The sequence below is a fragment of the Xenopus tropicalis genome, chromosome 4 (genome assembly GCF_000004195.4).
Source record: "Xenopus tropicalis strain Nigerian chromosome 4, UCB_Xtro_10.0, whole genome shotgun sequence".
NCBI classification, from domain to species: Eukaryota; Metazoa; Chordata; class Amphibia; order Anura; family Pipidae; genus Xenopus; species Xenopus tropicalis.
In genome coordinates, this window is record NC_030680.2 from 97,477,671 (window position 1) to 97,503,321 (window position 25,651).

A 25,651-nucleotide genomic window follows, 5' to 3' on the forward strand; every position below is an offset into this window, starting at 1 on the left:
TAGCATTTGAATATAGTTATGGGGTCCCTAAGGTGTGTAATTATGTGCTGGAGGTTGCTGTGCTATCACATATGGATTTAAAGGAACAGTAACAGCAAAAAATTTATATATTTTAAAGAAATTAAACTATAATTGACTGCTGCCCTGCACTGGTAAAAGTTTTGTGTTTGTTTCAGAAACATTACTAGAGTTGATATAAACCCTGGTGTGTAGCCATGGGGGCAGCCATTCAAAAGAAGAAAAGGCACAGGTTATATAGCAGCTAACAGATAAACCCTGTAGAACAGTGCTGTCCAACTTCTGTTGTACCGAGGGCCGGAATTTTTCCGACCTACGTGGTGGAGGGCCGATAATGGAAGCCAGTTTTGACCACTCCCCTTTTTGAAACCGCACCCACTTGAAACCACACCCATGTTATCACATGACCATATCCATATTAATGGTTGTAGTACAGCAAAAACTTGCCATACTCTGCCTGCCCTACCCTGCCTGTGTGTGTCATACTCTGCCTGCCCTACCCTGCCTGCGTGCCATACTTTCACTGTGTGTGCCATTCTTGGCTGGTTTGTGCCAAACTTGGCCTGTGTGTGCCATACTCTGCCTGCCCTACCCTGCCTGTGTGTGCCATACTCTGCCTTCCCTACCCTGCCTGTGTGTGTGTGTGTGCCATACTCTGCCTGCCCTACTCTGCCTGTGTGTGCCATACTCTGCTTGCCCTATGCTCACACACAGGCAGCCTACAGTGACACAATGCTGGCACTGCTCCTACAGTCTGCACAATAACTATATATTAAAAAACTTTTTAATTGCAGTACCATCTCAGTATATGTTCTTTTTGTAGTATGCAGGGATTATTTGTGGGTTTCTATTGCTCCTGAGGTGTGAACAGGGGAACAATGGGGGTGATTACAGCCTGAGGTGTGAAAACTGCAAGGGGTGAACAATGCAGAGATTAAAAGGTGTGAACAGTACAGGGGATTACATATTTAAACAATACAGCCTGATTACAGCCTGAATCTGAGGTGAGAACCATGCATGGGGGTGCAGTTAATCACAGTACTGATACCATTTAAAGCTTACACAAGAGTAAGCCATCAAAGCAGCCAGACAGGTGGGGGGCCACACAGAGGGGGGTCGCGGGCCGCTTGAGCACTCCTGTAGAATACAATGGTGCCTTTTCTCCTTTTTTCCAGCTTCAATGGCTGCCCCATGGCTACACAGCAGCTTATTTATATAAACTATAGTAGTGTTCCTGAAGCATCTGTTTTACCAGTGCAGGGCCACAGTATGTTATATTTCAATTACTTTAAAACACTTTTTTGGTGTTACTGTTCCTTTACGGGTATCCCTGGAGTGAGCACCAACCACTTTGTTATTGTGTGTGCTACCACCATTTATGTGGATATGGTCTAAAAAGTGCTTATGAAAACACAGATGTGCTTTATCACAGGGAGTTACCAACACTGGCTTCTATTGTCATCCCTCAGTACCACAGAGGTTGGACAGCACTGCTTTACAACATTAAAGGGTCTTCAAATGTCCCTCCCCAAAAACTTGTGGGGGGGGTGCTACTAAGTGCCAAAGGCTCAGGATTTACTACTTTACTGAATAATGAAGCAAACAGCTGGCCTCTATGGGTTACTGGATCTGGAGCAAATGCATTTAAAAAAAAAAATGCAATATTCTACATGGTTTCAAAATAAATTACATTACTAATGCTTTACTGTGCAGAGCTTGAAAATGCGATACGGCTAGACTTCCGGTTTAATCCGGAAGTTAATGTGCTGCATTCTTCAGAGTCCGTTTTGAGTGATTTATGGGCTATTAGCAGTTGGGGCATTGAGAGGGAGAGGGATCAGAGATGTACCGTTCCTTCTTTCCAGCCAAGTCTGCATCACTGTTTGAAGGAGCGCTGTGTGTGGCTGCATGAGAAGAGGGAGGGGGTGGAGGGGGAAGCGGAACAGAAGCGTGGTGTGAGACTTGGGAGTGAACTGCAGCCTGTTCTCTATAAATCAATGCTTAAGTAAGATTTAAAAAAAAACAAAAAAAACACACTACTGCTATTGAAATTTCTGTATGATATATTTGATAATCAAAGTGTATAGAAGGGATATTTTGAATGTAAAAAAATTGTGTTACAGTTCCTTTAACACTACTGGCATATCATCACATCTATGATGTAATAAGAAAATCCAAACCGGAGTGTTCATTTCCGTTTATTAAATTTTTCCAGCATGGAGGGAGAACATTAACCATTTCATTCCAAGCTGTCCTATAGCAAGAGACAATAATTTAACTATCCCTTTTCAAATACATAATGAGTTTCTCCCATGAGATAGTCCTGAGAGGAGCTGTTTTTCCCTCCTTCCAGCTGTTTGACAAAAAAAAAAAAAAAAATGCACAATAATAATGCCCAAAACTAGGCAAAATCAGAAGTTATTACTTTTAACAAAAGATAAAATATAACATATCACAATTTGTGATCAGCATCTGAGCCAACATCCCACACAAGCATGTCCTGGGCAGGGTGCAGAATACCATCCCTTTTATTAAACAAATATTGAACCAAAACAACATGTATGTAGGTACCAATCTTTCATGTAGACCCAGAATGAGAAAAGCAAATAAGATACAGATATGATGTTGGCTCTTGGCAGACTATAATCCAGGCTGAGAATGGTACAATAGGAAACACAGACCAGGCAGTGGTGACATAAAATGGAAGGGAAGCAGTGAAGGACTGTAAACAAGAGGTTCTGCCATGTCCTTTCCTCCATATACTTGTCAGCTTTTAATGTAGGGCATTCTTCACAGGAGCTTACAAAAGTCTGCATCACTACCACTGAAAACATGTTTGCCATCTAAACCTCAGGCCTTCAAATCTTGATAGTGTTTCTTCTCAAAGAAAATTAAAAAACAAAAAAAACAAACAAAAATCAGTGTTTCTCTGGTGAGAGCATCTTCCTTTTTGCCTTGGAATTACTGAGTAAAATCGCACTCATGGGAAGGAGGAGGAAAACCAAAGTCTTGGGTGTTTCACCATAATATCAAGTCTTTTTTCATGAGGTAAAGAGAGAGAAGCATGTACAGATCTGAACAGTCTCTGCACAGTAACAAATACACCTTTGAACTGATTTTGTCTTGGGGGAGTGTTCGGAACTGCACAAAAGATTCTTTGGAGGGACCTGGACAACTGAAATCTTCAGTTTGTTTGAAAAATTAAACTAAGGCTAAAGACACATGAAATTTCCTATTTCAACTATTTTCCTTGAATATCACGTCACAGACATAGATTTAAAAAAAGGGAGACACAGCAATGAGATCCATTAATTGACGCTTCTTCTGATGCACATGGGAAAAAAAATCTGTACATATATAAATCCTCAGAGCAATTTTCTTGTCTCAAGAGTTTTGTCCTCCATGTTTGATGGAATAAAAAGTTTTGCCTTTTTATTGCATAAAACCAAACCAGGGGGAGCTGTCCCAGGAACCCTTGCACATCCAGACACATCATCTTCCTTTATCACTGTGACCTTCCAAGCAGCAGCGGAGTTGAGTATTGTCTCTAGGAGAAGATACAGGAGGTCACACGCTCATTGTCATGCTGGGAGAGTACTGTAAGAGAAGACCAGTGTGAAACATACCATCAATCAAATAAAATCTGGCTCAGCTAGAGTTTACCCAAATGATCCTCTAGGTGTCACTCAAGGAAAATGTGGGAATACCATCTTGCAGAGCTGCACTCTGCACTGGAAGGATTAAAATAATAAAATGCTTAACAGTTCCATTGATCCCTTTTAATAGCATTTAGGGGCCATAAAAATCTCATGGATCTCATGCCACAACAGGCCTGCGAGCCTCCGACCGGACAGGTCCTTGCCTTTTAAAAGTACTCTACAATAAGCTGGGACACACCAACAGTTCTTACCAAGCACTGTAAATTGGGCTCCCATGATCTAGACCTATAATCACTCGCCTATAGGTGTTTATTATAGGCAGATTCAGTTGCAGATTCTCAGTTGAGCCAAAAGTCTGTTATTAGCAGTCTTCTCAAAAGATGATAAAAATAGAAAAAATTAATGTAATCTGTAAAAGTACTCAGAGAGCATCCATCACTTTATTTGAAATGTAACTTCACTTTAAAGGGATTATAACATGCCTCTACAAGGCACACCAAATTACTAGAGTAAAGTAGCTCAGAGCAGAACAGCCAAAGACAATGTATATATTTAAAATGAAGGCACATGCTGTTCGCCACAAACGGTAAGTGACCTGCAACTGATACCAATGAAGACTTACATTGTCATTTTGGAAAGAATGAAGGAAGTTCCCTCCTAACTCGCCATCATCCCTTGGTGTCCCTGGAGGGTTACTAATGCCACTTATGTTGTTTGGGGAGTTCTGCATAGATAGACAGACAATATGCCTTTAAAATCAAGTTTATACAGTTAAGCCTTTTGAAATTAAAGAATGCTTAATAGCCCATAAAAAATAAAATTAGATTTTTGGCATCAGTATGGGAAGGAGGTGTTACGTATGCAAAGATGCATCAGTTGCATATTGTCAATGGAAATCACATTAGAATGCAGTTGCTTAAGATATGTGCTTCCATCATTGTTTTATGTATACCATCATTCTTTATGCAAAACTCATTCTGCTTGAAACTGAAGTAAAGGAAGGAAATTAGCACAGTGATTGATGTGGCCCAAACAGCTACTATCTGGGATAAGAATGAATTACCACTGCATGCAATTGACTGCTTTAGAAGTGTTGTACACTGCTATGAGTGCTATGTATTTTGGATATCTTAATCCGTTTCCTGGAATCGATATTTTCTTTGCAAGCCATGACACATATATAACAGGAGTACAACAATATAATATTTGGAGCATTATTGGCTTTTAACATTCTACTGTGCTTCTGCCCACCACTCATCACAGAGAGGAACCTGAGAGGATCCATGGGAAGCTCCAATAAAGCTGTGATTTAAGGTAACAAATCCACTTAAAATCATTATTGCTAACATTAAAAAGCCATATCCTCTTAAATTAGTGAGTTACAATAACATAAAGAAGAACTGTTGCAAATGGAGTGAAAAAGGAAATATTGTCAACCAATGGAATGATGCACCTTGATCAAAGCAGGTAATAACTTACCTTAGGAAGTCCATCCATGTCTCCTGACCCTATGAAGAAAAAGAATGAGTCAGGCTCAATGCACAGATAGTGATTTTTACTGATACAAAGTCCTGTTAAAGTGGACCTGTCACCCAGGCATAAAAAGCTGTATAATAAAAGCCCTTTCCAAATTAAATATGAAACCAAAAGCCATTTTTTATTAACACATCAATGCCCATTATAAAAGCATTTAAAAATCCCAGCTGTCAATCATATATTGCTTACCCCGCCTCTATGCCTCAGGCATAGAGGTGGGGCAGAGTGTTCCTTTCACTTTCAATTTAGAACTTATTAGATGTTGCTGTTCCTCTCACATTCCCCCTCCCTCCTCACCATCTAATTTTGTAACCAGTGCATGGACATGGGTATCAGGTCCCCCCATACTGGCACAGAAACAAGATTTTGGCAGGATTCAAAGCATGCCTTAATAATAGAGTCCACAAAATAGAGCCTGCCTGCTTGCTGCAATTGTGAATTCCAAGGCTGAATAAAATAAATTAAAAATTTTAAATAATAAATTAAAAAAAATAATAAATTAAATTAAAATAAGAAAATAATTTCTACAGTGTAGGTGAAGTTTATTTTGCTTGACAAACACAATAGAAAACAATTTGGAATTATTTCTTAGGGTGAGAGGACCCCTTTAAAAGGGCTGCTCACCTTTATGAAGTTATAAAATGTCCTATATTCACTTTCGGGCTTCATTTTTTTTTTTTTTTTTATATAATTTTCTAATTATTCGCCTTCTTTTTTCCATCTTTTACGCTTTCAAATGAGGATTACAGACCCAGCAGCAATAAAAACAAATACATTGTTTCAGAATACAACTGTCTACATCACAATATAAGTTAAAAATAAAAGTTAAAGGTGAACTACCTCTAAGAGATTTTAAACCTTTACCCCCGTCACAATTGTTGCAATAGGTCCTTGTAGTTAATAATAACATTTATACAGCATAAAATAGACATGATTACAGTATTAACCAAGTAGGCTTTAAAAGGTAATAGGCAAACTACTTACCTAATGATCCATTCATGTGATGAGGCTCCATTCCACCCATACCTCCCATAGGGCCATCTGAGCCAGGTCCCATTGGAAACTAAACATAAAAATATATGTCAGAAAGATCTGTTTCTAAGCACCAACATTACTGCCTCTTACTTGAGTTTGTAAGAAACAAACAAACATTCACATTTTCCCTATATTTACTGTTATGCCTACAATGTAAGTTTTATATGAACATTTCCGTTATATGTTTTCTAATGCCAGTCATTTTTTAGTTTGTAAGCTTGCCTTAAAAAACTAATATGCAGACTAATAAAAGGTATCGGCAGGCCTGCAGATCACACCTCCATGTCAAGTTATTACATTAATAATTTGCTAAATGTCAGATATAAACCACTGTAGATACTGGAGTATAAGCAGAGGTACCTAATTTTACCTAAGAAAACTGGAAAAACTTATTGACTTGAGTATTAGCCTAGGGTGGGAAAAGCAGCAGCTACTGCTAAGTTTCAATAATCAAAATAAATACCAATAAAATTACATTAAATGAGGCATCAGTGGGGTATATGTTTTTAAACATTTATTTCAAAGAAAAACAGTAAACTAGCTCTGTAAGTGGAGAAAAAGGGTCAACAAAAACAATATGGTATCAACAATGATACCTTAAGAGTAATAGCCCCTTAGCTCAATCAGCAACCAAGCGAAAACACAAATAGTTAAAATCCTTCAAAGCTATATATAGTTTGTATAGAATATAAAGTGCAGTGTCTAGTGCAGAATGGGACAGGTGAGGATGGTAGATGAATTTGGGAGTGGGCCAGGGCACTGGAGGGTCTGGTTGAGGGTGGCCTAATTTGCACACAAAGGACAGAGGGTGCTAGTCTGGAGGAACCCATGGCACCCAACTCGGGTATAAGCCGAGGGTGACTTTTTCAGCACATTTTGGGTGCTAAAAAACTAGGCTTATACTCTAGTACAGTGTTTTTCAACCTTTTTTGGGCAAAGGCACACTTGTTTCATGAAAAAAATCACGAGGCACACCACCATTAGAAAATGTTAAAAAATTTAACTCTGTGCCCAGCAGCAGTGCCCCCCTAGTACACTGGTGCCCAGCAGCAGTGCCCCCCTAGTACATTGGTGCCAAGAGCAGTGCCCCCCTAGTACATTGGTGCCCAGCAGCAGTGCCCCCCTAGTACACTGGTGCCCAGCAGCAGTGCCCCCCTAGTACACTGGTGCCCAGCAGCAGTGCCCCCCTAGTACACTGGTGCCCAGCAGCAGTGCCCCCCTAGTACATTGGTGCCCAGCAGCAGTGCCCCCCTAGTACATTGGTGCCAAGAGCAGTGCCCCCCTAGTACATTGGTGCCAAGAGCAGTGCGCCCCCCTAGTACATTGGTGCCAAGAGCAGTGCCCCCCTAGTACATTGGTGACAAGAGCAGTGCCCCCCCCTAGTACATTGGTGCCCAGCAGCAGTGCCCCCCAGTACATTGGTGCCAAGAGCCAGCCCCCCTAGTACATTGGTGCCCAGCAGCAGTGCCCCCATAAGTCAGTGTGCCCCGTGGCCCCCCCTAATACATTGGTGCCCAGCAGCATTTTACTCTTCGGCAGCTTCAGCAGCATCTTCCCCTCATGCGCGCCGCCTCTGCCCTTCTGCCTACACGTGACCGCACACAGGCCCTTTTATAACGTTGCGCCCCGTGCGTACTGACGTCACCCGTACACACGGGGCGCAACCAATGACAGGGCCCGGATTTTTTTTTAAAGTAAAAATTGCGGCCCTGCCTACGGCACACCAGGCAACATCTTGTGCCGCGGAACAGTGGTTGAAAAACGCTGCTCTAGTATATACAGTATGTAGAATAGCATTAAGCCTTCACAGGAGTCATTAAATACGCTTATGGCTGACATAGATTCATAGAGACATCAAGCAGATGTGTTGTTACACAACACGATCACCACAGTGGCAAAAACAAACATTTACAAAAAATGGAAAAAAAATAATACACACATCTGGAGATACCTTCCGAGATACCTTCGGTAAGACTAACCAAATATTCTGCCTACTTGCCTACCAGGGCTATGTTTAAAAGCATTTAACTAAGGAACAGCTGGACAGCTTTTACCAACCTGAACAAACAAAAAAAAAAAAAATCTTCAAATAAGGCACTTTTTGACATGTTCCGAGTATCATAGTTGGCCCTTATATATCAAGGCCAATTAAATGCCAGGTCTAAAATTAACCATACAGAGTGAGATTGGCTGATTGGCAAGATTTCCAAACAAGTGACTTTGGGCCTGATTTGGCCAACCATTGGTTCATACATGCAGGCCCATCTGGAGAGGATTGCATCAATGTGCCAATGTGGGCTCCCATATTTAGCCACATGACAGTCAGGAAGGCCCCATACAGGGGCAGATAAGCTGTTGACTGTCTAAGAGGGCGTATCAGCAGCCTAAATCTTCCCATGTATAGTCAGCTTTAATTTAAATTTAAAATTACTTGTAACAGAGGTTATGCTTTCTATAAAAGGTTTTACAATACTGTTTATCAGTTATAAGTTCAATTACAGGAAAAATGAGTCTTACGTTTGAACGATTTCCTGATGGTGGAACTGGATTTATCATTGTATAGATGTTGTCACTTGAATTTGTTGACTCTAAGGGAAAAAAAGAAAACAAAAATGTATTGCCAAATCGCAAGACTACCAGTTAAGGTTGCTTCCAAGAATAATTTTGTAAATCATAGAAATCGATTCATTTTCAGACTAAAATTATCTTTGGACATATTTGTGCACTACTTTGTTGTATGTGCTACAGTAAAAGAAAAATCAAAGGAGAAACTGCTGTCTATTTTTGTTACAAGGAAAATAGCACAAGAACATAATCAGTTAGGCCATTCGTACAAATGCCCTTACGATATTGCATCATATATAGAAGTCACCGGAGGCAACAGAAAGACTAAGGCCTAAAAATCCCTTACAGGGCAAAATCTGGTTGTTATGCCTACAACTGGAATGTCCTGTACCAATATGTCTTTGATAAGCAAACCTACTATCTACATACCTGCAGGGCTGGGCATTATGGGCGTTCCTGGAGGACCTCCACTTCCAGGGGGACCCTTAAAAACAAAAAACATAAATTTAATTAACAAAGCATCTGCGGTCTCCTTGCCATAGCATGTACCAGAATCTCACTCAATATGCAGGTCTATTATCTTAACTTAGCATTCTTTTTTCCCCTCATGGAAGGCATACAAGATAGACAAATAATGTTGTCCATGCATTCGACAGATACAACACTAGTGATGCCTTAATTACCACAATTTTGCCATACAGTCAACTTACAACATATGTGCCAGGTGAGGAAGAGGAGTAGGGAATCTGTGGACAACAGGAAAAAGAAATCAGTTTATTTAATTATATATTTCTATAATCACTACAAAATGCTACTATAATGTCAGTTCCTTGCACAACAGCTAAAGGAAATGCTTGCAAAGAACATGCATAAAATATAAATAAAAGTAAACAGTAAGAGGGGTAGTTAAAAAAATTCTACCTTAATGATGACTTCCAAGTTTCACTTAGTTTTAAAACACCAATATTTAAATGACTGCTAGCTTTGTGTGGAACTAATTAGCATTTAAGATGCCAATGAATAAGAAAAAAGCATATAATTGTTACTTTTGCGCAAAAAATGTTGTCTTGTAATTTAATTTATTTTTCAAATGTTAATATGCAAATTAGAAATTGGTCTGGAATGCAGTTAAGCCTTTTGTGAAGGAGTCAGCCAAAAACAAATACTGTAGTTTTGTGCTCACTATGCCTTCCAGCAACTACAGACACAGTGCTAGAATCCAGAAAGAGATCCCTCAGCATAACCAGAAAACCAAAGCAACAGACCAGTAAAAGCTAATGTTTGCTATCTATTACTGGGCTGGGGCAATTTTCAAGCATATTTCTGCTTAACCCACTTATTTTATAGTGACACTTACAGAATTGGCACTGTTTGGGTTCGGCCACGGCCTGCCTGATCCTGGACCCCTAAATATGACAAAATTAAAAGAAAAGCCATTAACAGATGATAAATAAAAATGGAGGAATTTTAAGTTCAACCAAAAAATTCTGCCCCTTACATGTTCATTCCAGGACCTAAGGAATTGGGGGGAGGTCTCATCCCACTGCCATAATTCTGCAATGATAACCAAGGATCAGACTACGGTAACGAGGAGGAAACCCAGAAAGAAAGAGAAAACAAGTGTGTTAGTAGGTGAGAACAAGGTATTACTTAAACAATATAAAATTAAAGGAAAACAAGCCTACGTGTACAATAACAATGGAGGAAAAAATTTCTTATATTTAAGTTGTATTTAGGTATTTTAGTGAGATTTTTAAAAAATGTGTTCTATGAACAAATTTATATTCTCAATTACTGACATATTTAAGAGTAATAATAAATAACTACTAGTCAGTTACTCCCAGAATCTAAACAGAACTAAATAGGACATAATGCCTCTGAATTAAACCTGGGCTCTTTTAGGGCTCTGGCACACGGGGAGATAAGTCGCCCGCGACAAAATTCCCTGTTCGCGGGCGACTAATCTCCCCGGATTGCCATCCCACCGACGAAAATGTAAGTCGCCTGTGGGATGGCAAACGCTGCGCAGGCGATTTTGGCAAATCTGCGAAGTTGCCTCGCGAGGCATTTTCGTCGATTGGCCGAAATCGCGCCGCCGCGTGTGCCATCCCACCGGCGACTTACATTTTCACCGGTGGGATGGCAGGTGATGGCAACTCAGGGAGATTAGTCGCCCGCGACAAATCTCCCTGTTCGCAGGCGACTAATCTCCCCGAGTTGCCAAAATGTTAGGCACCCCAAGCGACTTTAATCGCTTACCTTCTACCCCATACAAGGTAAGCGATTTAAGTCACTTGGGGGTGCCTAACATTTTGGCACCCCCAAGTGACTTAGCCTTTCCTTGTCCTTTAACCAAGTGACTGTCCATGCTGAAAGAGTGGCTATATCATACTAACAACAAAACCATATAACATTGAGCTATGATTAATAAACAATGATCTCAAACACTGTCCTTACCTGAGGCCCAGGACCCATAGGGCCCATTGATCTGGGAGGGTTCATTCTTTGCATAGGACCTCCCATTCCAGGGTGTCCTTAAGGAAAGAAACAATAAGTTGTTGAAATCCTAGTGTGCAGGGAAGCCAATAAGTGACTCTCTGAGGGGAAATAGGTTACCTTGCCGTGTTGGATCCATGGAGTTTGGTAGTAAAGGCTGAGATCCTGGCACACTTCCAGGAGGCTGCAATAATAAGCACAAAACTTGGTAAATGAGATTCTATACATTTATTTTAGACCAGTGACGTCCGTTTGACGTTGTTTCCAGTGGCGTCAAAAGTAGGAGCCCATTTTTAAATTTATGTCCCGGAGGCAAGTTTTGGAAGCACAGAGACCCTGTTTTACTCCAAACAGAGCCTCCTGTAGGCCAGCACTCAATATGGGACTACCAAATAGTGGATCACAGTTAAACTTTCTTCATGATTGTGTGCCTCACCAACACTTTTTTACATCTGAGTGTGGCTCATGACAAAAAAAAAACAAAAGGTTGGGAAACCCTGTTTAAGATAATAGCATAGGATGATGGGGGTTTTACAAAGAATAGACATTACATGAAATGAAGACAAAGATATATTAAAATAGGCCTATTGTTTTCCTATCTTTATCAGAGCAGTTTGTGGCAACATACCTGATTACCCATTCGTATGTGCGGTCTTGGACCACCAGCATATCGAGGTGACATAAAAGGCTGTAAAAGAAAAACAGAAAAACCATATATTTTTATAATACACAACCTTCCACTGAGATGCAACTGTTATAATAATACAGGTATGAGATACCTTATGTGGAAACCAGTTATGCATAAAGCGCTGAATTAAGGGAAAACCATCTCCCATAGGCTAGATTTTAGACAAATTTTTTTTTTCTTTTTTTTTTTTAAATGATTTTCTTTTGTACTTGGTGGTAGCAAAGCTGCATGAATATTGGTGGCAAAACAATAAATATTGGGCTTATTTAATGTTAAAATGTTCATTAGCCGACTTAAGGTATGGTGATACCAAATTACAAAAAGGCCCCTTATTCAGAAAACACCAGGTCCTAGACATTTTGAAAATGTCTTTGTATTGTGAAATACCTGTATAGTCAGAGGCACACCTGCTGAAATCAGCTCATTCAAATGTAGCAGAAAAAGAAGGAGTCTCTTTAATTGGGCTACAGTTTGTGGTCATAACAGTCTGGTTTTAGTAACAAAATAAATAAAAGTAGAGGAATTATTATTCCTATTGTGTCCTGAATGCTATACAGGTAAGAAAGCCTTTTCGGCACTGCTTTTATATGGTAAAATTTAAGTATGTACTAAGCTGCTAAGCTGTCATATCAGTACCTGACTGTGAGGTCCCATCATGTTGGGGTTGTGAGGAGGAGGCTGTGAATGAGGTGATGGTTGTGACCCAGGAGGACCCTGCTAAAAAAAAAAAAAAAAAAAAAAAAAAAACACAAAATTGAAGACTTGCAATTTATTAACAGATAATAATTAGCAATTTTCTACGTGTTTGTTTTTTTTTAATATTTGAAACAATATTCTCGCATATCTATGCACTCATTCACCAGGAGTAAAAGGGATTTTTTTTATTATGATGGTGCCACTACAGCAGGCATAAACATAGAAACCCTGCAGAAATGTTTTTTACCAGTCATAAATGCAAATGCTCTTAGCCCTACCTGGAAGAATCCTGGTGGAATTGGTCCTCCAGGCATTCCGTCACTTGGAGGAATGTTCCCAAGCACTGGACTTGGAGCCGCTGCTGCACTCTGGGAACGAGAGAATGTGGTCATTAATCCAGCTAATTAAAAAATGAAATTAAACACTTATTTAATGGCCAACAGTAGTCTGTAACGCTGTAGTTGACCATTATCAAGATTGTGACAAACACATTCTAGAATGTGGGGTCAGTTTGTTTCCTTGTTCTGTGCTATATGGTTTTCAGTTCATATAAATGTAAAATGCAAATACAAAGGGTTGAAAAAAAAACACACAAATAAACCAAGGTCACCCCAAATACTGCAAGACCATGTGTTAATTACCTACTGCAGTGCTGTCCAACTTCTACGGTGCCGGGGGCCGGAATTTCTCTAGTATACATAGTGGAGGGCCGCTAATGGAAGCCAGTTTTGACCACTCCCCTTTTTGAAACCACACCCACTTCAAACCACACCTATTTTATCACAATGGTGGTAGCACAGCATGCTTGGTCCTTACAATGGGTGGTAGCCCAAATGCTTGGTCCTTACTGTGGGGATATCAACCATCATTCATATGTGAAAGAATTATGTCATATTAAGATATACCCTTAAATTCCATATGCCTCCTCCTCCCCTGTGGATAGCAGAGCAACCCCCAGTACATAATTACACACCTTTGGGACCATTTAATGGCTATTTCAAACTGCTAACAAACTCCCACAACAAACCCCTGCCAGGTTCACCTCCCACAAGCAGCATAGGGCAGGCGGAGTATGGCACACACAGGCAGCACTCTGCCTGTCCTATGCTGTCTGTGTGTGCCATACTCTGCCTGTCCTGCCCTGCCTGTGTGTGCCATATTCTGCCTGCCCTACCCTGCCTGTGGGTGCCATACTCTGCCTGCCCTACCCTTCCTGTGTGTGCCATACCCTCCCTGCCCTATGCTGGCTGTATGTGCCATACTCTGCCTACAGTACCTATGTCTAAGGTGTGAAGAAGTGAACAATGGGGGTGATTACAGCCTGAGCCTGAGGTGTGAACACTGCAGGGGGTGAACAATGCAGGTATTAAAAGGTGTGAAAAACACAGGGGATTACATTTTAAACAATACAGAAGGATTACAGCCTGAATCTGAGGTGAGAACCATGCAGGGGGGCAGTTAATCTCAGTACTGATACCATTTAATGCTTACTCAAAGGTAAGCCATCAAAGCAGCCAGACAGGTGGGGGGCCACACAGAGGGGGGTCGCGGGCCGCATGCGGCCCGCGGGCCGCCAGTTGGACAGCACTGACCTACTGGAAAGCTATAGAAGCAAACATTCCACAGCATATATGTAAGAACTAGAATGAACATAATAAAAATAACAAAGCTTCTCCCCACTCCTTGCTCCAGCTCACAAAGATCCAGACTATTCAGGTTTGTATTATGTAAACAAGCAGGGAGCATCCAGCACTGAAAATAATCTCTTGGTCTGGAGTGACAAAGCTAACCAGCAGGGGGCAATCACATACCTATTCACATCATTGCATTCAGCCCAAAGTTGGTAAGCTGATCACTGTACCAGTCTGGTACAAATAATGCCCCAGATATACCACCATATAATGCTAGCACATAGACTTTGCATTAATACATAAAAGTGCAAAGGACCCTTGTAAATTAGTACACATTCTGACAGATCTTGGCATTTTGCAACTTAGTGGAAGACTGTTTTTGGTCTTATTCAAGGATAACATGCACAGGCAAATGTGATATTAATATTGAAAGCTGTATAAATGAAACAAATAGAGTTCACAGAAATACTAACAGAAACTGTAAGTAAAGCACCCCCGGCCCATAACATCTTACATGAAGGACAAAAGCTACTTTAATTCTGAATTAGAAGAGATTTTTTTTAGGAAACACAAAAACCAACTGGCAGTTACATTTCTTAATATTGTGTGGTTAAAAATCATCATACCAGACTTCCGATTGCTTGATATGTATAACTAGACCTAGGCAAGTCTACATATCATAATAGAACCCTGCGGTATCTTTTTTAAAGATTACATTAGACTGCTGCAAGGTTTGCTCACAGCAAATTGTACTCAAAGTGAGAATACTCCTGTAAAAAGGACCATGGGTAGTAAGAAGAGGCTTTCATGCAGACCACATCAGGATTAAGAGATAGGTCAAGACTATAATGGACTCTGAAGTCAGGTGAGTTTAATTGGACTCCAACTAAGCCTTTTATCTAATTTAAGTAATCTCATAGCTCTCACTGATGGATGAAGATGTCACCCGCTGTTCTATGGGCAGGGAGAGATCCTAAAGTCAAAAGAATGGACAACACACCCTGCCAGAGTAGAGACTTCTTCACTGCAACTGAAGAAGCCACTTGTATGAACGGTGAAATATTTTAAGAAAGCTCAAAGTCCAGTAGTTTTAGATTTATTTCTACTAGATAATGTCTATTCATGGATAAATGAAAATATTCCCAGACATGTCACAGTACTTACTTTCAGGCTGTCACACCAGCAACAAAATCTCACAAAACTTAAACCCTCAGAGATTAATTCAAATACAGAAACACAGGCTGATGGCATTTATTGCTGAAAAGTAGCAAGCTGCCTCCTACTGCTCCCATTTGCCTGAACTGGTAAAACATGAAACCTAAGGTTCGGGTGCTTTTCAGCACAAAAATTGGAGGTAAGGTGATCAAGTATGTAGGTTAAATATAGTTCCTTAAGAGCAGTGTTCTTGACTTTTAGGGTTACCTAAATGGTGCAACATTTGTTCAAATCCTGTTATCCAGTGGCAGAAAGGCTACCTGGGCGCTTGCTTGGGGCTCTTAGTTCCCAGATCAGTGGTGAAGGGTCAGACAAAGCCCATGGCAGTTTCCACAATAAATCTGCCCCTGCCTTTTTCTATTACCAAGGTTGCCACAAGTGTGTTTTGGCTACTACTGATTTAGAGCCATTATGTGTATGAACATAAGCAAGAATCATAACTAGCTTAAACTAGCACTGTTAGGTGGCAGTCAGAAGGCATTGCTAATGACATGGATATTATATACAAACTGGGTATACAATATTGTAGATGCCTGCTCTGATGGCTACTATTCCTCAACAGTATGAAATGTTGAATGAAAACATTTGGTTGTACAGTAACTGCATATTTACAAATAAGTGCAATTGTGTACAGGCCGCAATGCTTACCCTCAGACTACAAGGCTCAGCATCTCTCCTACACTACACAAGTTAGCACTGAAATATGCAAAAATTTAAATGGTTTGAGTTAATTACAAAAAAAACAGAAAAATCATCATACTATACAAAACGACATAAGAGTACATCCCAGTGCCACACTGTCCCCATACTCTGCCCTCCTTACACGTTTTGCACCATTGGGAGCTTCGTCAGCATTATTCCGCCTGCACTTTGTCCCATGAGAGAAGCTGATGCTTCATCGTGTGTGACATTAGCCTTAAGGGCAATGACAAATGTGGCACCTTAGCATGCACTTAATTCACAGCAGGTAAGACACTTTGCACTCTTTTTTTTTTTATTTTTTTTTTAGTGGCAGTTTAATAAATGTGCTTACAGCCAATATATATATTTTTACAGATTTGTTTCTGTAATTGATCAGTTTTATATTAAACTGCCACTGTGTTATACCACAGTGTTTTTCTAAGGTGAAAGAGTTTAAAGAAGCAACAAAATCAGTTTTGCCAACAAAATGTCAATTTAGCAAACACCTCTTAGTCCTATATGCACATTCATGACTATATCAATCCTCTGTATTAGCAAAGATTTAGTTTAATGTATTATCAGTTTTGCTAGAACAAGCAGCAGAGCCAGGAGAAGGTGGAAGAGTCCGCCATCTTCTCCCAGTGCAAATAAAGCAAATCAGTCCGATTACAAACACACTAGCCCAAAAACATGTGTCTAAAAATGCATTTTATGCATTACTTTCATTCAGATTTCCTTAGCAATACCCAAAGTCCTGGAATGCAAGGCTTTATGGGTACTCATAAGAAACAATTAATGAGGGCAATTCATTTTCTTTGAGAGCGGTGAAAGAGTTACTCCTTCTCCAACACAGAATGAAGACCTTCTATGCAGCTGAAAAGCAGAGTTGGAGGTACTTGAAGAATTGTCATTAAAGGTAAAAATGAGATAGGAAACAGATTACTCTCTGCAGATGTGTGAGCCAGTCAAGCTCCGCACCATGACACAACACTTTCAAATGCTCTTAGGGCTGCTTTGTTGCATAGGATATATATGGCTTTCCTATAAAGCATCCAAGCTCCCCTGTGCAATGGAGGGGCTTATTTTGGTAAATCAGTCACATTTCATGGTGTTAAATATTCAGCTCCAATCTGTATACTTATGATTTCTTAAACTTATTTAGTATGAGGTCATATCCTAAGACTATTTGTGAATGGTTTTCACATTTTTGAGGTTTTATTTTATTATTTGCCACTGTCTGACCGTGTCAGCTTCACTTGGTATACAGAAAGAAAATTCAATTCAAGGCCAGATCATTATTATCACTTATCTTTCTTTTTGGGACCTCTCCACAATTTGAAGGACTAGCAAACCAATCGGACCTCTCCATTTAAAGGATGAGAAAACACAGAAACACATTCTTGCCCTATATATGCTTTCCAACTCAGCCTCCTAAAAACCATCATTGTTTAAACCAAACTTTTTGGTGTAGGACCATCTGACACCTGGCCACTAACTGCTGAGCCTGAGTCAATGGAAAACAACTGTAGAAGCAAAAGGAACACTGACCAATACAAAATAAAAAAAGACCACTTATCATTCTGCTTGTGTCTGTGTAAAAATATATATATCCAGAAACCCCAATTACCATTCTAATTGGAAGTTATTTAACAGTAGATTTGAGTTTCATTTCAATCTGCTTTATTTATATTATGGATTTAAATTCCCTGTTTCAACTAGGGGCCAATATCTCCCAATACTGTATGTTTTTCCAAACTGCATTAAGTAATTGGGCTGGAAATATCTACAATGTGCACAAAATGAGAAAGTAACCTCAAACTGAAAATAGACATTGAAATGTGGAATGCCCACAATGTATGAAAAAGTACACCTATTTGGATTGTGTTCCATCTCAAACATGTCTGTGATATAACCATTATTAAAATCTCAATCTAAATTAAAGTACATAAAGCAAACAGACCAGGTAATATTGGACACTACACTAAATATTTCTAAATGCTGAACACAAAAGATTCCCTCTGTAGAAAAAAGAAGGTTATGCCATGTCTAAGAGAAGCGCTGTTAAAGTTATTGCATGAGCTGTCCAAATGGCACAGTGCCAATCGCATGGATAAACCTACCAGACAGAAGGATTTGTTAACTAGTCAAATAGGAATGATAGTGTTGCTTTCATTTCACATGGCAAACATTTTCATATATGAACTCCATTTGAAAACAGCCATCTTGTTTCATTTTCCCAGGGATCCATTAGCCTGTGGCCAGCTAGCCATTGTAAAACCAAATGCTGATCAAATAATTCCTTAAGGAAAACAAAATACTCTGCTCAAGTTATTTTTATAGCAGCTCTAAATATGACATTGATCTAATCTACAATCAGCAAGTGATGTTTACTAGAGGCAAACAAACAAGGCAGGTGTGAAGTGACGACAAGAACCAGTTAACAGCCCTTCCCATCTGCCTTTGTTATGACATCCTCTATTGTGATGGCCTGCAGGGAGAGTCCTGGAGTGAGAGGCATCTGTTCCAATCAACAGTCTCTACTACCTTGAGAGCCATCAGTCAGGGATGGTTGGGCACTGAACTCTGGAAGAATTTCACAACAGAAATTTTAAAATTCTTCTTGGGCCTGTCCTCACTATACTTGGGCATTTAAGATTCCAAATAGCAGTGCATGAGAAAGTCATGCATGATCATTCATGTGCAACGGTGTGACTTCAGCTGCAGCAAAAGGCCTGCTTCGTGAAGATGTACACAATCTGTAAGGGTTGGCTCATATGAGCAACTGTAATAAACCCAACATAGTAAAGCAACAGTTAGTAGAGAGCAGCTTTTTTTTTTTTTTTTTAAATAAAAGGAATTTCTCCGGCAGAAAATGCTTAAATGAAAGACAGACACTATATTATCAAACTTATCTGTAAACCCCTACTAAAATAATAAAATACTAGCTGACAACTTTCAAATGGTATTGGCAGAATAACTGGGCATGGTTTTGGGTAAACAGCCTACACAAGCCTAATATAAACATAAACAATGCAAAGCTCCTCAGCCTCGCTCAGTTTGGGTACCTCAAGGCCCTGTTCCTGGACCCCTTCTACTTTCAATCTATACCACTGGTCTGGGTCAACTAATCAACTCCTTTGGATTTCACTATCATTTATATGCAGGCGATACCCAAATCTACCTCTCTTCCCCAGACCTGCACTCCCATCTATCTCGTGTCTCTGGCTGTCTAAGTGCAATTACTGCATTCATGTCCTCTCGCCACCCCAAAATCAACATGGACAAAACTCAGCTGGTCATCTTCCCACCCTCCAACTCCGTTTCCCTGCCTGACATCACTGTCTGCGTGTAAAATATTAATATAACCCCAGTTCCACAAGCTCACTGTCTAGGAGTCACATTTGACTCTAAATCCTGTCAGTTCCACCTCAAAAACATTGCACGCATTTGACCTTTCCTTACTCATGAAACTGCAATCATCCACGCCCTCGTCATATCTCGCTTAGACAACTGCAACTCGCTGCTCTGTGGGCTTCCCCTGTCTAAACTGACCCCACTCCAATCCAACATGAACAGTGCTGCCAGACTCATACATCTCTCCTCCCGCTCCATAAGTGCCTCCCCTCTCTGCCAATCTTTGCACTGGCTGTCACGTACAGGATTCAGTTCAAGATTCTTGTACTCCCCTTCAAAGCACTTACTGTTGCCGCACCACTCTATTTAACCACCCTAATCCCCAAGTACACCCCCAGACGTAATCTTCGCTCTACACATGACCTCCTTCTCTCCTCCTCACTCATCACCTCCTCGCACTCTTGCATCCAATACTTCTCACATGCTGCACCTCTGGAATGCTCTTCCCCATCCCATTAGGCACTGCCAGACTCTCCAAGCCTTTAAACTGTCTCATAAAACTCACCTTTTCACTCAAGCCTATAACCTATAAACATTCACTAACCACTGGTTTTCACCTCTCACTCCGCACTTTCTATCGCTTTACACACCTACATGAACTCGAACGCCATCCTAGTTACCCTGACCTTATGTCTCAACCCTCCCTTTTAGAATGTAAGCTCTTGCAAGCAGTGCCCCAGTGTCTCCGATCCTCATCCAAATATAACTGCAAACCATTTTTGTGAATTGTTAATATGTACATGTTAACTGTTCTGTCTTTTGTACCCATCTATTCTGTAAAGCTCTGTGTAAATTGATGGCGCTATATAAATAATAATAATAAGCTGGAACTATGGAACAGGTTCTCTGGAGTGATGAAGTGGTCAACAATTGGCAGTCTGGGTTTGGTAGATGCAAAGAATCATCTTTTGAGCTTCTGGCTCAATTAGTCAGAGCCAGCAACTTTAGGGTTAACTATACAAATAATTTATTGGGAGTTAGGGATGCTGACACTAACCGACATGACTACAAAAGAAACTAAACATGAAATTAATGGCAGCCAATCAGAAGTGTGCTTTCGTTGTTCTACCTGCAGCTGGCTGAAAAAATCTAATCACTGATAGGTTGCCATGGGTTACAGCCAGAAGCAAATTTGTCCACTGTTTAAAAAGGAGCCACACTGTATTTTGTCCAAGAACACAGCACACTGCAACTTTCTGAAGTTGAAGGTAATACAGGTATGGGATCTGTTTTCCAGAAACCAGTTACACAGAAAGCTCCAAATTATGTATTATCTCTAGGGATGCACGGTATCCCGGATTCGGTTCGGGATACAGGCTGAATCAAGCCTTTGAAGGATTTGGTTTCGGCTGAACCGAAGCCGAATCAGCAAGAAATGGTTCAATGGCGGGGGGGGGGGGGGGGGGGGGGGTAGGGGAATTTGTGTGCGCGGCAAGTTTTAACCCTTACTAATTAGGAATCGGTTCGCGATTTGGTGGGTTCGGCCAAACCCAAAAAAGTGGGTTAGGTGCATCCCTAATTATCTCCCATAGACTAATTTTTTTAATCTGGAGGAAAAAAAAATGATTTAAAAATGATTCCTATTTCCCTGTGATAATAAAACAGTGCCCTGTACTAAAGACCGGCAGTGGGTTGTGTACCCGCAGAATACCCACATAGTGGTCGTGTTTCGTTAGAAAGTTCCTAAATCATTCATCAGGGGGTCAGTCCCCAGGCGCCCTGTCTGGGTATCTGGGTCAGCTGATGACTATTAAGCATTTTCCCCCCTGCACCTGGTCCATAGTGATGTCACTTCTGGTTTTGTGGATCCACGGGTCTGACGGGAAGTAAACCATTGCTGGTCAGGGTTGGGCATGGGTCTGCTCAATCAGACCTGTAAAAAGAGTCTTGATCCCACTACTTGATCCTAACTAAAGATATAATTAATCCTTGATATCATTATTGATTTTTTGTAGACTTAAGGCAATTATGGAAAGACCCCTTACACAGCTAAACCCTAGGTCTGAAGAATTTTAAATAACAGGTCCCATCCCTATATAAAATTAACAGCAAATGAATAGACAATTGAGATGATAGGATATAGTGCTCTTTGCACAAATCATTACATGGTAATACAGGTCTCCAAAGCCCACTATAAGGGTTACTGAAATCTGTGCAGTTTTGTGCTTATAAATATAAAAATGCACATCATTGTTCAATTATCAAATATGTGGCTTTTTAAGTTGATGGCACAATGGGCTCTTTGTACCTATTGAAAAATCTCCTTTCCTGTGCCCGAAAATATATTTTCAATGAATGTAAACTGCCACAGGTAAAACACAGCAATCGCATTAATTGAAATAAGCTGCCTTGGAAGGAAACGTTAAAAAAAAAAAAAAAAAAAAAAAAAAGATTATGACACACAAAAAACGTGCAGAACCAGGAAACACCCCCCATCCCCCTCAAAAAAACAAAGAAGCGACAATGTTGGTTTTTTTGTTTAAGTACACAGGACTGAAATTTTTTTTGGGCTGGTATGCCAAGTTAATCTTACCCTGTGAACCTATTCCCTAAAATATTTAAATTTCTGTGCATTACTCCTTAAAAATCTAAGTGGTTCCATTCCTGGGGTCAGTTGTACCTGTCTTAATTTGATCTAGCCACCAGCAGACTTTTGTAATATCTGGGCCCATGGCAATAACCAATCCAAGAGCAAAGCATATGCTGCCTAACATGAGAAAATGCAGATATATTGTATACAAGGTTTGGAATACACATCATTCCTGCGGAAATAGTCAGGTTTCATGTATGCACCAGCAATTTCTCTACAATACAGAAGATATTCTAGGGGCATGCAGTGTCTCTGCAGCCTTTGTAACATTCATTGTGCCATCCTCAAACCCTGCCCCCCCCAATTGCCCATAATCTTCCCTCTAGGCCTTAATCAGTTATGCAAATAGTGCCCTTCCCCCACTGCATCTGCTCAGGGTCCTTCTCAGCACAGTGGCTGCTTACCCTCTAAACCACAGGGTGTTAACCCCTACACTGCTACACTGGCCTAAAAATAAGCCAGTGAAATCCCACAAGAGATCAGGACATTACGACACAATGTTTTAAGACTGTACTGAGCTTTGTTGCCAAACAAAGACTACAGCTACTAAATTGCTCCAATTCCTAAACAAGGGAGATGCATCTACACTAAATATCAGGTCTTCCAGAATGGACATCATGGGTAATATTAAATGTTGTGTGCTCTAAATTTACAGTTCGGGACACATTGTGCTTAAATGCCAGATAAATTTGCCAAAACACTTGGAGCCAGACAACAACACAAGCAGTAAGGCCTACAGCAGAAGTGCACCCAATCTTGCCTTGATTGTGTCTAGCTTGCATTTCCTGTATGTGGAACATGGTAGGTATATAGCTGGACAGCTGTATGCCTTTGATAAAGTGCATATCACCTCCACTGTACAGTACATGCAGGATCCCTGCAGCCAACAAGATCCAATTCTGTTCCTGGCAACTTTAAACAATAGCAACAGTGTATTTTAGAAGCAGTCTATCCTAATAAGCCTGCACAGGATGTCAGTAGTGGTGCTGCCTTTACAATCACTTACCTATTACATCTCAACTACCAACTTTTTAGCCTTTCAGTAGAAAAAGAATTGCCTAAAGCTGGCCATACATGTAAACATGTTTGTTTGGCAAGGGTGGACAAACAAGTGGCTCTTTCCCAGATATGCCCACCATGTGGGCAACAGTGTGCTGACCCTTGCCCGTTGGCCAAACAACCAGATAACAAAAAGGATGCAGGCTTGCATTAACACACACAAGTGCGGCCATCATCCCAACCATAATTTTAAACTTGCCTCTTCGTTATTAGAGAATTGACCAGATGTTGGTTAGGCAGGCCATTCAAAGGGCCCCATACACAGGCAGATAAGTTGCCAACTTGGACTTAGAGGGGCAAATTGTCAGCTTAAAACTGCCTGTGTATGGCCACCTGTACAATTTAAACGGGGCAGGTATCCCTTGTTTAACATGAGTGCAATGAATGGAGTTTATGTTTATATACAATCCCCTCGTTTCATATTTTGTTGTTACCGTTTTATTGTTAGCAGAAGCGGTGTTCTGTGCTTTGGTAACCTAAATATCTACCTTGAAAGAACAAAACCTGAAGTAACTAACATCCCTGTTTAGTTCAAGAAATAAAAAGTTACTATTTTTTCAATCATTAAAAAAAAAAAAAAAATAACCGTCAGAAGCCCTGTTCATCTAACTCATGGATAACAAGGTGGTAAGCAACCCCTTTAAAATTAATAATGGTAAATAACAAGCATTTGCACATTACTAGCTTTCATTTGATTTCAGTACAGTGGATAAAATGCCTGCAGACACTAACAATGACTTGCATTTTAATATTCATGTTCTGCTAAGAAGCCTCAGTAGCATCTGGTTGACTTGATGATGCTTGCCAAAGTTACATTTTCCTCCAGAGTGTTTACACACATTCGATGACAAGAGGAAAGGGAAAGTGATATTATACGCAGAGTTACTTCCGCTAGAAGATAAGCATGGGGTTCAATGGTGTACACTTTGGAACACAAGCCCAGAGCATTACTCTGGTTTCCACCTATTTGTGTATGGATATGAATGTGTGCGCAGCGCCCGATGAGAAGCAGAGGCGAAGTCTAAGATACTGTAACTGCATTTGAACTGAACATGCCCCAACACAATTATGATCAGTATGTTTTTCCTACTAAAAACAATCTTTAGACAAAAGGCATTTTTCTTTTAATTATTACAAAAAACATAAAACAGGTTGACCTGTAACTTTAAATACAAAGTATGGCTGACATAAGCTGCTAGTATATTAACGCTTTATTAAGTATCTGGCCTATGACTCAATTCATCTACACTATTCAAGAAAGCCACTTTAGGCATCTTACAAATTTACATTGACTGTTAGTATGTTGCTGATTGTAGTATACAGAGAAGATTTGAAACTGGGCATTTAGCTTTTGTTCAGCAGCTCATCAGCTTGGAATTTCAGAAGCTAACTGGTTGCTAGGGTCCAATTTTCCTCATGGGCAACCAGGCAACACTTTGAATGACAAACTAGAATATAAATAAAAGTGGGCTTAAATAAAAAGTAATATTAACATTTTAGCTTTAACACTCGATAGGTTTTTGGCTGCCAGGGTCAGTTACCCCCCACTGAAAGTTGAAAAGGCAGGAAAATAATTTTAAATCTATAGAAAAATATAAATAGGTTGGCCTGCTAATTCAGTCTTATCAGCGAGTGTTATACAGCTTTAAAAATACCTCAGCAGTTGGCTGTATTCCTTATAGTGGTTTGTGTAAAGCTGCAACTACTTCAGTAATAGAAGTTTACAAACAAATGCTGAAATTAATGCATTTACAACAGAGAAATCATTTTTTCACCAGGACAATATATTTTAGCATTCCACGTTTTGTTGTGGGCATTAATTGTTTTAACACTAATAAGGGCTCTGGCACACAAAGATTAGTCGCCCGCAACAAAACTCCCTGTTCGCGGGCGACTAATCTCCCCAGATTGCCACCCCACCGGCGAAAATGTAAATTGCCGGTGGGATGGTATGCGTGGCACGATTTCAGTGAAATCACGCAAGTTTCCTCTCGAGGCACAGGGAGTTTTGGGTCGCGGGGGACTTATCTCCCCGTGTGCCAGAGCCCTAAGACTCTGGCACACGGGGGAGATTAGTCGCCCGCGATAAAACTCCCTGTTCGCGGGCGACTAATCTCCCCGAGTTGCCTACCCCTGCCATCCCGGCGGCGCGATTTCGCGCAAATCTCGGCGATTCCCTGAAATTGCCCCGCCGCGTCTGCCATCCCGCCGGCGACTTACATGTTCGCCGGTGGGATGGCAGGGGTAGGCAACTCGGGGAGATTAGTCGCCCGCGAACAGGGAGTTTTATCGCGGGCGACTAATCTCCCCCGTGTGCCAGAGCCCTAAGAAAATCTTTTTGTCTGCAGTCAGCTACTTGTGAAAGATG

At 40.5% G+C, this 25,651-nt stretch overlaps 1 protein-coding gene across 5 annotated transcripts in view; it reads right to left on the reverse strand.

Moving 5' to 3' along the window:
- Window positions 1-2,200: 2,200 nt before the first annotated feature.
- Window positions 2,201-25,651, reverse strand: part of ssbp3 (single stranded DNA binding protein 3) — a 34,539-nt gene continuing 11,088 nt past the window's right edge. The window contains exons 5-18 of one of the 5 annotated variants that reach the window (XM_031899953.1): window positions 12,972-13,061; window positions 12,634-12,711; window positions 11,938-11,997; window positions 11,430-11,493; window positions 11,271-11,347; window positions 10,312-10,391; window positions 10,171-10,219; window positions 9,524-9,559; window positions 9,243-9,297; window positions 8,766-8,836; window positions 6,198-6,276; window positions 5,157-5,185; window positions 4,300-4,401; window positions 2,201-3,565 (exon numbers count right to left, since the gene is read on the reverse strand). In XM_031899953.1, the coding sequence (XP_031755813.1) occupies window positions 3,524-3,565; window positions 4,300-4,401; window positions 5,157-5,185; window positions 6,198-6,276; window positions 8,766-8,836; window positions 9,243-9,297; window positions 9,524-9,559; window positions 10,171-10,219; window positions 10,312-10,391; window positions 11,271-11,347; window positions 11,430-11,493; window positions 11,938-11,997; window positions 12,634-12,711; window positions 12,972-13,061 (912 nt within the window). In that variant the 3' untranslated portion in view covers window positions 2,201-3,523. 5 annotated transcript variants of the gene reach the window in all.